Source organism: Monodelphis domestica, chromosome 1 (genome assembly GCF_027887165.1).
Source record: "Monodelphis domestica isolate mMonDom1 chromosome 1, mMonDom1.pri, whole genome shotgun sequence".
Classification (NCBI taxonomy): Eukaryota; Metazoa; Chordata; class Mammalia; order Didelphimorphia; family Didelphidae; genus Monodelphis; species Monodelphis domestica.
This window is the reverse complement of record NC_077227.1, coordinates 708215424-708228222: the sequence shown is the minus strand read 5'-3', so window position 1 is coordinate 708228222 and position 12799 is coordinate 708215424. Positions and strand designations below refer to the sequence as shown.

General features: G+C 38.6%; 1 protein-coding gene across 2 annotated transcripts in view; it reads left to right on the top strand.

Annotated features, from left to right (window-relative positions):
* Positions 1 to 898: 898 nt before the first annotated feature.
* Positions 899 to 12799, top strand: part of FANCA (FA complementation group A) — a 94909-nt gene continuing 83008 nt past the window's right edge. The window contains exons 1-7 of one of the 2 annotated variants that reach the window (XM_016427918.2): positions 899 to 1113; positions 5129 to 5238; positions 5568 to 5664; positions 7366 to 7508; positions 7595 to 7690; positions 9633 to 9706; positions 11848 to 11960. In XM_016427918.2, coding sequence (XP_016283404.1) covers positions 1038 to 1113; positions 5129 to 5238; positions 5568 to 5664; positions 7366 to 7508; positions 7595 to 7690; positions 9633 to 9706; positions 11848 to 11960 — 709 coding nt within the window. In that variant the 5' untranslated portion in view covers positions 899 to 1037. The remainder of the gene's footprint in view (positions 1114 to 5128; positions 5239 to 5567; positions 5665 to 7365; positions 7509 to 7594; positions 7691 to 9632; positions 9707 to 11847; positions 11961 to 12799) is intronic. The other variant, XM_016427916.2, reaches the window with a different exon arrangement.

The following is a 12799-nucleotide window of genomic DNA, read 5'->3' as shown; positions in this document are numbered from 1 at the left end:
TATTAATAACACTTTGTCAAAATGAGATGTCAGATTTTGAATCAAGAGGTTGCTAGATGGCTCAATGCTTGAGAGCCAGGCCTGGGGAGGACTGGGTTCAAATTTGACCTCATATAGTCACTTAACCACCATTGCCAAGCCCTTATTGCTCTTCTGCCTTGGAACCAATAAGGAGTAGTGATTCTAAGATGGTACATAGGCGATTGACTTTTTAAAATAAGGTCCAGGTTGCAAAATTCCTGAGTTCTGATCAAATAATGGAGCTAACTGCCAAGAACTTCTTATGCATTTCTTTGAAGGAAAAAATATGGGCTTTCTTCCTATCTAGACTTTGGATAAAGTGGCTCTGGAGTCAGAGACTTAGGTAAAAAAATGTTCTCTCTGCCATTTTACTGCATATGTGACCTTGGACAATCAAGCAACTCGCTGGATCTCATCTTCCTCATCTGTAACAAATGGAAGTTGGACCTCAGGACCTCTAAGGTGCCTTCTAGCTCTAATATCTCTGGTCAGATCTCCCAAATCTGCTTGGTGTGTTGGCCTGGGAAACTGTAGGTGCTCCTCAGGCCTTAAATGAAGTGAATTAGAACGAGCAAGCACATGCACACACAACCCCTGCCCATGCCTATATATATATATATATATTTTTTTTTTTTTAAATCCTTAACCTTCAGTCTTAGAATCAATACCGTGTATTGGTTCCAAGGCTGAAGAATGGTAAGGGCCAGACAATGGGGGTCAAGTGACTTGCCCAGGGTCATACATCTGGGAAGTGTCTGAGGCCACATTTGAACCTAGGATCCCCCTACCTCTAGTCCACTGAGTCATCTAGCTGCCCTTTACATGCGCCACGACCAAGATGGCCACCCTAAAGTAGCTCACAGTCGCCACCACCAAGATGGCGCCTAGAGGCGGGACCCTCGTAGGCAGCATCCAATGGTTTCAAAGGCCTCGTCGTGGCCAATGAGCAAACAGCGTGAACGCGGGAAGTAGGCGAGGCGCGCGCGAGCTGCGGGGTCGAGTGTGGAGGGCTCGCTATGTCTGCCGGGTCGGCGGACTCGCCTCCAGTGCCGGCACCAGGCCGGCGTAGGAGGGCCCTGTCCGAGCTGCTGGGTATGTGGCAGCGGGAAGAAAGGCGGGAGGGTGAGACCAGGCCACCCTTTCATGGGAGAGGGCGCGGAGATACAGCGATTGGCCGACTCGTGCCCGTTCTTCCTTCTGTCTGCCGCCCCCCTCCCCCCCCCCCCCCCCCCCGTCTCCTTCGGGGAAAGACAGTCTCGCTCCCTCCCCACGGTGTCGCTGCCCTCGTTCCTCCTCCTCCTCACGTTTTCTCTCCTCCCCTTCCTTTCCCCAATCCCTCCGCTGGCTCCTCCCCTCTAGTGCCTCTAGTGCCTCTTTTCCCCCTCCTTCTTCCCCTCCCTTTTGTCATCCTCTCCCTCCTGCGGCTTCCTCCGTTCTTTACCCCCTCCTTTTCCTTCCCCTCTACTTCTTCCCTTCCTCTTTTCCCTTCTCCCTCCTCTTTTCCTTTTCCCCTCTCCTTCTCCACGCCCCCTCCCCCCCATCCCCCAGCCTCCTATTCCCTACTTAGGGGAGAAACCTCTATGCTCCCTCCTGAAAAAAAGGTTTGGAATCCAGTAGCCTGGGTTCAGATTCTAGGCCCTGCGGGACTCTCAAGTGGGGATGATACCACTTTGTACCACCCCTCAAAGGTCCAGACCATATTGAACTTTTGTTGTTGTTGAATCATTTTTAAGTCTGTCTGACTCTTCCTGATCCCAGGTGGGGTATTCCTGGGACAGATAGTAGAGTTGGTTTGCCATTTCCTTCTCCAGCCCATTTTACAGATAAGGAAACTGAAGCAAAACTTGTCAATGGTCATACAACTAGGAGGTGTCTGAAATTGGATTTGAACTTCTGACTTCCTGACTCCAGGCCCATTGCTTCAGTAACCTCAGAATAATAAAAGCATAGAATAATATCCAGCTCTGGCTGCACAGGAGAAGACTTTTAAAGATGACCTCATTTAGGCCCATCTTTTTATTATTTTTTTTAACCTTTTATTTTTTATTGTGTATAGGCTCCACATGGCAGAAGAGTGGAAGGGCTAGCAGTAGAAGTTAAGTGGCTTGCTCAGTCATTCAGCCAGGAAGTATCCAAGGCCAGATTTGAACCCAGGATTTCCTGAGTCTAGGCCTGGCTTTCAATCCACCTGGGGAGGGGCATTACCCTCATTTTATTGAGAAAGAAAATGAGACCCAGAGATTTTTTTCAGCTCAGCTTATTAAGGGCAAAATTGGGCCTAGAACTGGTCCCTCAACTTCTTCAAGCTTTCCTTTGTTACATGCAGGATTCATTCAGTAAGCACTTGTTAAATGCATCTTATTGTTCCAGGGCAGAGTACTAGTTACACACCTTGGTTCTTGGATTAGTCCAGCTTTCTTCTGTGTCTCATTAATTCCCTGGGAGACAGGGAAAAGGAAGAAAGGAGATGGTTGATTGCAGGCTTGCTTCTTGCCTTAATTCCAATTCTCCACAAGTTGCAATTTTTCTTCTTTTCCTGACATCTGTCATCTTCTCCCTAGTGATTTAGAGCAGTGGTCTCTAAAACTGAGGGATGGATGGTCAAGGGTTCTAGAGGCAGGACTCCCAAGGATATGGGATCCAGATATTAAGGTGGAGAAGTGAATAGAGAGCTTAGCATGGAGTCAGGAAGACCCAGGTTCAAACTGTCCTGATAAAAATCTGTAGTAAAGAAACTGAAACAGAAAAGCACAATCATAATCTGTTTATTGGTGTAGCTAGTAATTACCAGTGAAAGGTCAGTGACCAGAGACATACTTAGAGCAGCCTTTTATATAGTTTGCTGGTTACATCAGGTCCAGTGACAAAATTGAAATAAGTCTGTGATTGGTCTATACTAGAAACAAAGGTGGGCTTATGTTTTGCTGACTTGTAAGAGTATCTCCAGAATACATTGTTACCAGGAAAACAGAGTTAAACATCCTCTGTAAAGTCCTCAACTCAATACCAGAGAAACCTAATGCTAGGAAAAAAAAATCTGACCAATTAGACTCTTTTTTCATCTATCTTTATCATCTTCCTCAGGATGATAAAGGGTCTCAGTTGTTGGGTGCACAGTCTCCTGCAACAGCTCTTATAAACTTTTCTACTAAAACATTCAAAATAAATCCAAATCTAAGCCTTAGAAATTGGTGATAGTGATTACTAAAAATTAGTAATCAAAAATCAATTTTATAGAAAACAGCCTTAAACACTTTCTAGCTCTATGACCCATGGCAGATCACTTAGCCTGTTTGCCTTAGTTTCCTCAAAAGTAAAAGGGGGTAATAATAACATCTACTTCTCCCAGGATTGTTGTGATGAAGAAACGTATTTGGGGAGCAGCTCAGTGGATAGAGAGCCAGGCCTAGAGATGGGAGGTCCTGGGTTCAGATCTGCCCTCAGACACTTCCTAGCTGTATGACCCTAGGCAAGTCACTTAACCCCCATTGCTTAGCCCTTACCACCCCTCTGCCTTGGAACTAATGTATAGTATTGATTCTAAGACAGAAGGTAAGGGTTTAAAAAAATATTTGTATAGCACAATGCTTGACACATAATAAGCACTAGATAAATAGTTATTATTAACCTCTTTCCCCTTCCACCAGTGGAAAAAATTTGTTGTTGGGAACTATGTTAAAAAAAAGAATTAGAGATCACAGGTTTGGAGGACTAAATAATAGATTGAAAATGTGGGAAACATAAATACAAAGAAAAGAGGTCTTAGAGATGAATAATTCTAATCCTAACCAAACTCATAATTTATTACGTAACCTTGTGGAATTCATTCACATAATCTGCACCTTTAATTTCTTCTATGTAAAGTAAAACACTAACTGCTAAACTGCTTTTTGGTTGTGTTGGGGGGGGGGGCTTGAAGTGAACCCCCAGGGTTTGGGAAGGGTACCCTGTGCAAGAATGCAAGACTCTGAAACTTAGCTTAAAAATAAAAAACAGAAATTTATTAATTTAGAAGGTAATTTTGAATCTGGCCAGGAGGACAGCATAGATGGAAAGCTGCCTCCAGAGGTCATCTTCTGGGGTCTTTATACCCTTTTAAACAGTGGAGATGTCTCTTAGAGTAGTATGCACTAAGGCACTGGTGGGTGGGGAGAGGTTTGCCTGAAGATATAGGGGGTGACTCATTGTTTAGGGGACACATAGATGTCTTAGATGCCACCTAATGGTTTCAAGGCATAGCCTGAAGGTATATCTCTGTCATCTCAAATCTAAAGGACAATGCAAGAAGAGTATTCCTCTCAAGGTCTTCTTAGGAGTCCCTAAAATGTAAGGGAGCAAAGGAATTTCCTGCTTACAGTTTGGCCTGAAAATACTTCTGTAATTTGGGGCACATTGCCCATGCCAGTTGCATGAAGAGTAAGAAATATTGCAATTTACTTCATCATGACAATAGGATTTAAAGTCTCAAGGCTTCTTGTTTTGTCTCATAATAAAACTTTTCTAGTTCAGTAGGTTAAAAGTCTCTGTGGTTCAAGTTCCACATGAAATCTAATAATTTAGTATTGACTGAGACTGTTGGAAGGCCACAGTTCGGTAATACATTCCCCACGGTAGTCGACTTTGAAGGACTGGCATCTGGGAGAGGCTTTAGATGGGTGCTGCCTGGCCCAGAAGGCAGAACAAGTAGGAGTGGGTGGCAGTAATGGTTGGATTTAGCCTTTGATAGTAAGGGAAAACTTCCTTATGGAGCTTTCTAGAAATGAAAAATGATAGCTGTACCTCGTTAGAGACTAGATTCCCCCTTAACTGAGATCTTTAGGCCGAGTATGGATGATGATTTAATGTGGAATATAGTGGAAGGATTGTACAAGGCTGAGTTAGAGCAGATGGCTTCCGAGGTGGTATGATCTCAGGAGATCTGGGAATGGCTTAGCAACAGTTTCTGGTTAGCAGATGGTGTTGGGGTTGTCTACTATTACTGCTGACCTTTTTTATGAAGAGAAATTTTATATTCCTAGGTCAAATAGATAGTATGCATTAGTGAATCTCTTGTGGAAACATGAGATAGGGGCTATGGTTTTTTAAATTGAACTTTTTTTTTTTTAAGTGGGAAGAGTCAATAAACAAAAATACAAGCCTGAAAGGGAACAGAAACTCCAGGAAGCAGCTGTGCACCTCCTGAAATGCTATCAGAACTTGAACGACCTATTTCTTGAGGTAATTGGCAATGCTGTTAAGGTATGAGGTTTTTTTTGAGCCCAACTGAGGTGTCAACTTTATAAAGATATTTGGGGAAATCAGTGAAATTTTGTTAACTGGATGAGAATAAACTAGTGAAGGAATTCCTATTTAGAAGTAAGATAAAGTTATTTTAAAATAAATTTAGTCATCAGTTTCCATAAGCCTTCGATTTTTTTTCACTTTTTTTGTTTCATCTTAAAATATTTGAATGTTTTAGTTTTGCTTAGCAGTCAAGCATCATGTACACCCAGTTTATTTTTATGCAAACACAGCTTGTAGACTTTTCTTTGTGCTTTTTATTTCAGGTAGACAGTACACAATGTAAAAAAACATTGTGTTTTAGCAATTTAAGTGACCATGAAAGCCCTGGAGTGCCAGGTACACATTCTAAGTCATTTGTAGGTGAGTTTTTACATGTCCATTTTTTAAGGGGAGATGGGGGAGTAGAATATTGAGGGAAAGAATGAAAAACAAGGAATTCTTCCCCCTGGGGCTTCACTTTTGCTTCCTTCCTTCTTTCCTTTCCTTCTTTCCTTCCTTCCTTTCCCCTCCTTCCCCCTCTCTCTTCCTTCCTTCTTTTCTTCACCTTCCCTTCTTCCTTCTGATAGGCAATGGGGGTTAAATGACTTCTCCAGGTTCCCACAGCTAGGAAGTATCTGAGATCAGAGTTGACCTCCAGGGCCTCCTGTCTCCAGGCCTGACTGTTTATCCACTGAGTTACGTAGTTGATAATTGGCACATTTCTTTTAATAACTAGAAAATGAGCTCTGGCCAATATTCACTTTAGGGAAGAAATATTAGTTAATTGAATTTCTGTTTAAGTGTATGTTTCCAAAATTATTTCATCTTTGAATAATAGTTCTTGATTTCCTTTGCATCCTTTCACACTAACATGGCAGGATTATTTATAAGTAAGAATACTGTAGTGCTTTCAGCATGGAAATAAATTTCGGAATCTTATATTTTCATTGCAATGAGGCCAGTTCAGTTGACACTTTTATGTGCTGCCAGCATTTCTAAAAGCATAGGGCCTTATTTTAAGGAATAAATAAACCCTGTATTTCTGATATACAGGTGTTAAGGTTTACAAAGGTTTTACTTTTATTTAACCAATAGAATACAAGAAAAGTGTAACCAGACTTGAATTTTTGTAGGCTTTGTCTGAGTTGGGTATACAGACCAGGATTAGTCTCTGGCTTTAAAGTCTGTGTTTGAGCAGCTCTCTGTCCACCAAACATTATTTTGTTGTACTTCTATAGTTTGTTATAGTTTGCTGTATTCTAGCAGAATAGGTGGGAAAATTCTATCCTTTTGTCAACCTGAAAAAAAAACAACACAGAACTACCAAAGTAGTCATAATAAGGGTTTTTAATCGCAATCGGAGATTAATATGGGAAGGTCCATAGAACTTCAGTCCTGGAACTTATGAACTACAGAATGCAATGTGCTTAAATAGATTTTGAGAGGAGGGAAGGACATAGGCCCTGTCACACACACTTGAGAATGATGTACTAGCCACAGTCTACCTGGCCGGTAGAGGCCTCCATGCAATAGCCCAAAGCTAGAGTACCCGGGAGCAGCCTAGCTACAAAAGATGAAACTAAGACAAAAAGGGTACTACTTCCAATTTGATTATATCTGCTAGTCCAAGGGGTACATGAGGGTTTATTGTTAAGTCTGACAAAGGTCAGTCGGGGGGTTTCTTGAAGACAGACTATTAGGGACAAGGGTCAATTTGGGGTTTCCAAAACAAGATTGTCGCTTTGAAAGTACCTATTAATTCTGTGGGCTTTCATATTTTATGTCAAATTTGTATGTTGTTGTTCCTTAAGGAATTTGCTAGTGATTGTTTTGTTCATTTCGTTTCAGGATTCTCCTCTTTCCCCAAAAACCTCCTTCCTGTTTTCCCAACATTTTTAAAAAGAGCTTCAAACTTGTAATTAAAATGTAGGTTATAGTTCTATTTGCTAAGGAAAGACTTGTTTAGGCTTTTTCCATGAAATATTATTATACATTTACCTGGTGGTAAATAGAAATAAATAAATTTAGAAAAATATGAAATCCAACTACAGGCTTAGTGCGAGTTTTGTGTTGCTTTTTCAGTCTCTGCTCTACAGGAACAAGCTTCAAAGATAGGTGTTCCAGTGGGAATCCTGTCAGCTCAGACAACTGTCTCCAGCCTCCAGCAGCTATGCCAGGTTCCAGAGGGATCCCAGCAGGCTGCTCTACTGAACTTGGAACAGCGGGTGAGAGGCCAAAAGCTTCTGAGCTTTCTGGAAAATTGTTATTTCAGTTGTACTGATTACATGCTTTCTTTCTCCCACATTTTCAGAAGAAATTATCCTCCCTGCTAGATATTGCCCAAGATTTATTGGAACGTGGTCTCTTTTGTCGTTTTTCTTTCTGTCAAGAAATTTGGAAGGTGCAGGTAAAATGCCTCTTTGCTAGATCTAGCCCTGGAGCAATATTATGATGACTTAGCTGAAGCCTAGTCAAGTGTTTAGGCTCTCTTAGATATTTTGTTGACATTTCATTAGTGCTAGATCAGATGAGCTCACCAGTATCTCTTGAGCCAGAAACTAGAACCTGATTCTCTTAACCTAAATAAGCACCATGATTTTCTACTCCTAATCTCTCATAGTTTTTCTAATGCTACTTTCCCAAGTACTTTCCCTTCTAATTTTGTTTTGGTGATTTTTCCATTATAGCATAATGTTCTATAACTTTTCTTCTGCTGTTAAATGTTGTGGGGTGGTTATTTCTTCATATCCTTTTGGCTTCTGTATTTATAGTCTTACCTGGCTGATACAGTTTGTGTCTAAAGCATTCCTTGTTTGTAAACTATGGCCTACCTAATACTATAACTTATGTTGGTAATTTTCAACAGCTTCATATGCAAAATTGAGTGGGCATAATGGGTCTGAATCTGAGATTCTAGATTAAAGTTCTTCATGTTGGGTTGGACCAGATGGTTTCTCTTGAGTCCACTTCTAAATCTATGATCTTCTGAACATACATAGGTATAAAGTCCCATATACATATATATTCATGCATATATGAACCTACTTACATAGATCCCCATGCTAATACCTTTTCATCATTAGTATTACTAGATTGATGAAAACACTATGCTATCTAAACAGGATTTATTTCTTAAATTTTCTTTTATTAAATTTTTAAAAAATTTTAATAACAAATTTCCATATATGTTTCCTGAAGTCATATAATCCAAATTGTCTCCCTCTCTTTTTTCCTTCCCCTTCCTGGAGCTGTCAAGTTGTCAATCTAGGTTATACATATATTATCACACAAAACATGCTAAACATCCTTTATGCTATCTAAACATATTTTAAAATGTATTGTCTTGTAGAGAAAAATCTCTGAGGAACTTTAGAAAACTTCATTGTACTTGAAAAATTATTCCTATTTATCATTCCCTTGAAAACTCAACAAAAGCTTATGTATTTTTTAGAGACTTAGCTATAGTGATTGTATAAATCATTAAACATTTAGGGAATGACTGGGAGGGGAGAGAAAGTCATTTAAAAAAACAAAATAGGGGGCAGCTGGGTAGCTCAGTGAATTGAGAGCCAGGCCTAGAGATTGGAGATCCTAGGTTCAAATCTGACCTCAGACATTCCCAGCTGTGTGACCCTGGGCAAGTCACTTAACCCCCATTGCCTAGCCCTTACCACTCTTCTGCCTTGGAATCAAGTATTGATTCCAAGACAGAAGGTGGTAAGGGTTTATAAACAAACAAAAAAACAAGATATCTGGAAATGGAAGAGAATAAAGTAACAAAATTTAAAACAAGTATTTGGTTTTTTTCCCAATTCATTTGCATACACTAGTGACATATTTGTGAAGAAAACTTACCTTTAAGTTTGCCTTTGGTCAAAACAAAAAACTAAATGTGATCCAAAGAAATTAAGAAAATTGAAAATGCTTAGTTTTATGAACAATTTCAGAAAACAAAGTTACTAAGTTATTGGTAATCTATATCAGAAAGTAGATTGTTTTACCTTAAGTAAAGTGACCAAGCATTTAATAAATATTTAGTATTTGCCAGGCATTATGCAAGGACTGGAAATACAAATAGAAATTAAAAAGAAAGCTAGTTCTTGCCCTCAAGGAGCTTAACATTCCAATGGAGGAAGATGACATACAAAAGGAAGTTGAACATGAGGCTGAGAGGGAGAAAAGGTACCCACAAAGAGAATACAGAAGGACAGGAGTGGGTCCTAGAGAGTAATGAAGGTATTAACACTAGAATTGTTTTTGACCTACCTGGATTTTAACCAGCTTTGAATATTTCATAGAAACATGACAGAACTCAGGAGTTTGATATTTCTACTATTATTTTTCCTTAGAGTTCATTGGTACTTGAAGCTGTCTGGGAACTTCACTCAAAAAGCATTATTGGCATAGAAGAGCTGCTGGAAAGGTAAAGCTTGCAATATATAAATTTATGGTGGCTTTTATTATAATTTGATTATTCTCTTATAACCTAACTCAGTCTAGGATCCATTATTTGTATTAGGTAAATACCAAAGATCTTCTGACAACACTTGTTTTTTGCTTTTATAAAACTTTTATAAAATTTTGCCTATATGAAGTCCCATTGTGCATGGGATTTGTGATGCTATTCTCTCCCCCCCCCCCCCCCCCCCCGTTTAAAAACCTTTATCTTCTGTCTTAAAAATAAATACCAAGTATCAATTCTAAGGCAGAAGAGCAGAAAGGGCTAGGAAATTGGGATTAAGTGACTTGCCCAGGGTCACACAACTAGGAAGTATCTGAGTCCCAGGTATTCCCAATACCAGACCTGGCTCTCTATGCAGTGAGCCACCTAGCTGTTTCTTATAATGTTATTCTTAGATATTGATGTGTTTTAAAGTAATATATGACACGATACTAGACATTTCTTCAAAATAAAAATGGTTATTGAAATGAGGTAGCTGTGGCTAGGAATTACTAAAGAAGTAGTGGTAAGTAATACTTGCTGTGGGATACTGGTGTTTAGGAATAGATTTTCATTATGCTTATTTAAATTATATTCTATTGACAGTCTGTTGCTAGTCCCACACTTTAAGTCTCAGGTAGAGTTTACCAGCCATCATCCTCTGATGGCATAATTGGGAAAAAAACCTCCCAAGGCTATCAAACCAGAATGAAGATGAGTAAGAAAATGCCACCTATAGAAAACAAATGATTTGGAAGTGACTGTAAAAGAAATCTTTTCTTTATAAGTTCAGTTAAATAATGATTTGGCACATTTAATTTAATTTGTGCTTTTAAAGTATTCATGCCACAGTAATTTCAATCATTTAATAAACACATTACAGGAAACAAGGATACCTGTACATTTATTCTTTTGAAATTGTGCTCTCTTTGGTTTTTCCATAATTAGAAAATGAAAAAAGTTATTTGATAATGAGACATGGAATGTATGGAAATCACTGAATAAAGGTTCTTTTTTTTTTGTCTTCTGGTTCTAGAAACTTTCCAACATGAGATTTCTTTTACTTGAAACAACAGTCATTGAAAAAAAATTTTTAAGTGTTTTTAAAATATAACTTGATATCCCTTTAAACATTTGCAGCCTGAGCTGTAATATTGTAGTACATTTAAACGTAAATGCCACTTGTATATGGGAACACCATTAGAAGCATTTGTATGAAACGAACAAAATGGTTTGATGTGATTTGTCACTCATTGTCTTTTGCCTGCCTTTTTTAGTAGCATGTAAAGTATCAGGCAGGTGTGAGAATTTAAAGTGGAAAAATAGAAAAGGACAGAATGGGGCAAAAGAATGAAAGGAAGATCAGAAAGTGAACTGTCAAAAGGTAAAAGTGAAGAGATCAATGAAGGTGGGAAATGCTCTTTGAATATATTGTGTGAACTCTATTCAATATTGCTTTAAAGTCTATGGGCAGATTTATATTAATTGTATTGATTTATACTAGGAAAATTTAGCTCTGAAACCCAGAGGTCCACATGAGTCAGGTTGTTCTTATTCCATATTTTTGTATCCTATTCTAATTTATACCTCTGCTTATATTGCTTTGGTTTCTCTGACCCTTTTATTTCCCATATGAATATATGAAATGGTGATTTACTATTGGTAGGCCTTAGGTTTCTAATAATCACAACTTCTACTCATTAGTTCTACCTTAGGGCTGATTGTGTTTCTTGCATAGGTGTTTCATAAGTGATACCCTAAAAATGAATCCAGAATGATGCAATCTCATGTATATCTCTTTGTTGGCTAAACTTTTTTTCTTTCAACAGCTAACCAGCAAATGGAGGTGGGAGATTTAAATTAATGTGTTTTCTGGGGCCAGGAGGACCAGATTGGACCCTTTCCTCTTATTATTCCACACATTTTCACACATAGTGGCTTGGTTTGAGAACTTCTTTGGTCAATAGCTTTTGGGTAATCATAGGGGCTATTTACTGTTTTTCCTACCAGTTAGCTCTGATATGGAATGGCTCATCTTTCCTGATGAATGAGTGTTAGAGAAAATACAAGAATTATAAATAGAGAAAAAGAAACTAAATTTCCATGAATATGTATGTTCTCAGCCATTCAGATTCCCAGATTGTGGTGGATTGGTTATATAACAACTTGTGCCTTGTGTGTGAACAAATGGAAAACTCCAACCAGGAAATGGAAGTTGCTGGGCTTATATTTTCTGGTAAGTTGGAGGTAAAAGGAAGGTCCTTTTTAATTTAGGATCAGAATCTGAAGTTGTTAAACTTTAAAGATTTATCAAAACATCTATATCTTAAAGGCTTAGAAATTTACTCTAGAATGAGCCTGGTTCATGCCAATCAAGGAGAATTTGGTCTTTGGCTGCTGAAATAAAAATCAGAAAATAGTGATTTAGTAAATGTCTTTAGGCCTCCTTGTCCTGAAGGATCTTCCCTTAGTCTGGTATGGAGGCTTTCTTTTCATTCTCTTTGAGACCAGTGATATCTCTCTCTCTCTCTCTCTCTCTCTCTCTCTCTCTCTCTCTCTCTCTCTCTCTCTCTCTCTCAACCCTTACCTTTCATCTTCAAATCAGTATGGTTTATTGATGTAGGCCTGGCTTTCAATTCACTGAGCCACCTAGCAGCCCGAGGCCAGTGATCTCTTGAAGCAAGCTTTGGTTAATCTCTTGAGATTGATAAAATCTTAAATGAATGTAATATTGGCTGGGAAATGAGTAGTTCCTTGTGAGTAGTTTGAAGTTTCCTTTTTTTTAAAAATCTCAAAAGATTAAATTATTCCTAAAACTTTTTTAGTATATAAACTCAGCTCTTATAACTTCTATAACTCCTCTAATTATGAATTAAAACACTAATAAGATATACTATATTTTAATTTAAAAATTAGTGAAGTAATCCCAAGTCTTCAAGAGACATTTGAGTTTTGGGGAAAAAAAGGACCTCATATAGTAAAACCTTGTTTAAAAGGCTTGGGGAATTGGTTCTTTTGATTAATTGAATTTTCTTATTAGCTGAAAGTTAAACCTTTTAAAAATAAAGCCTTTTG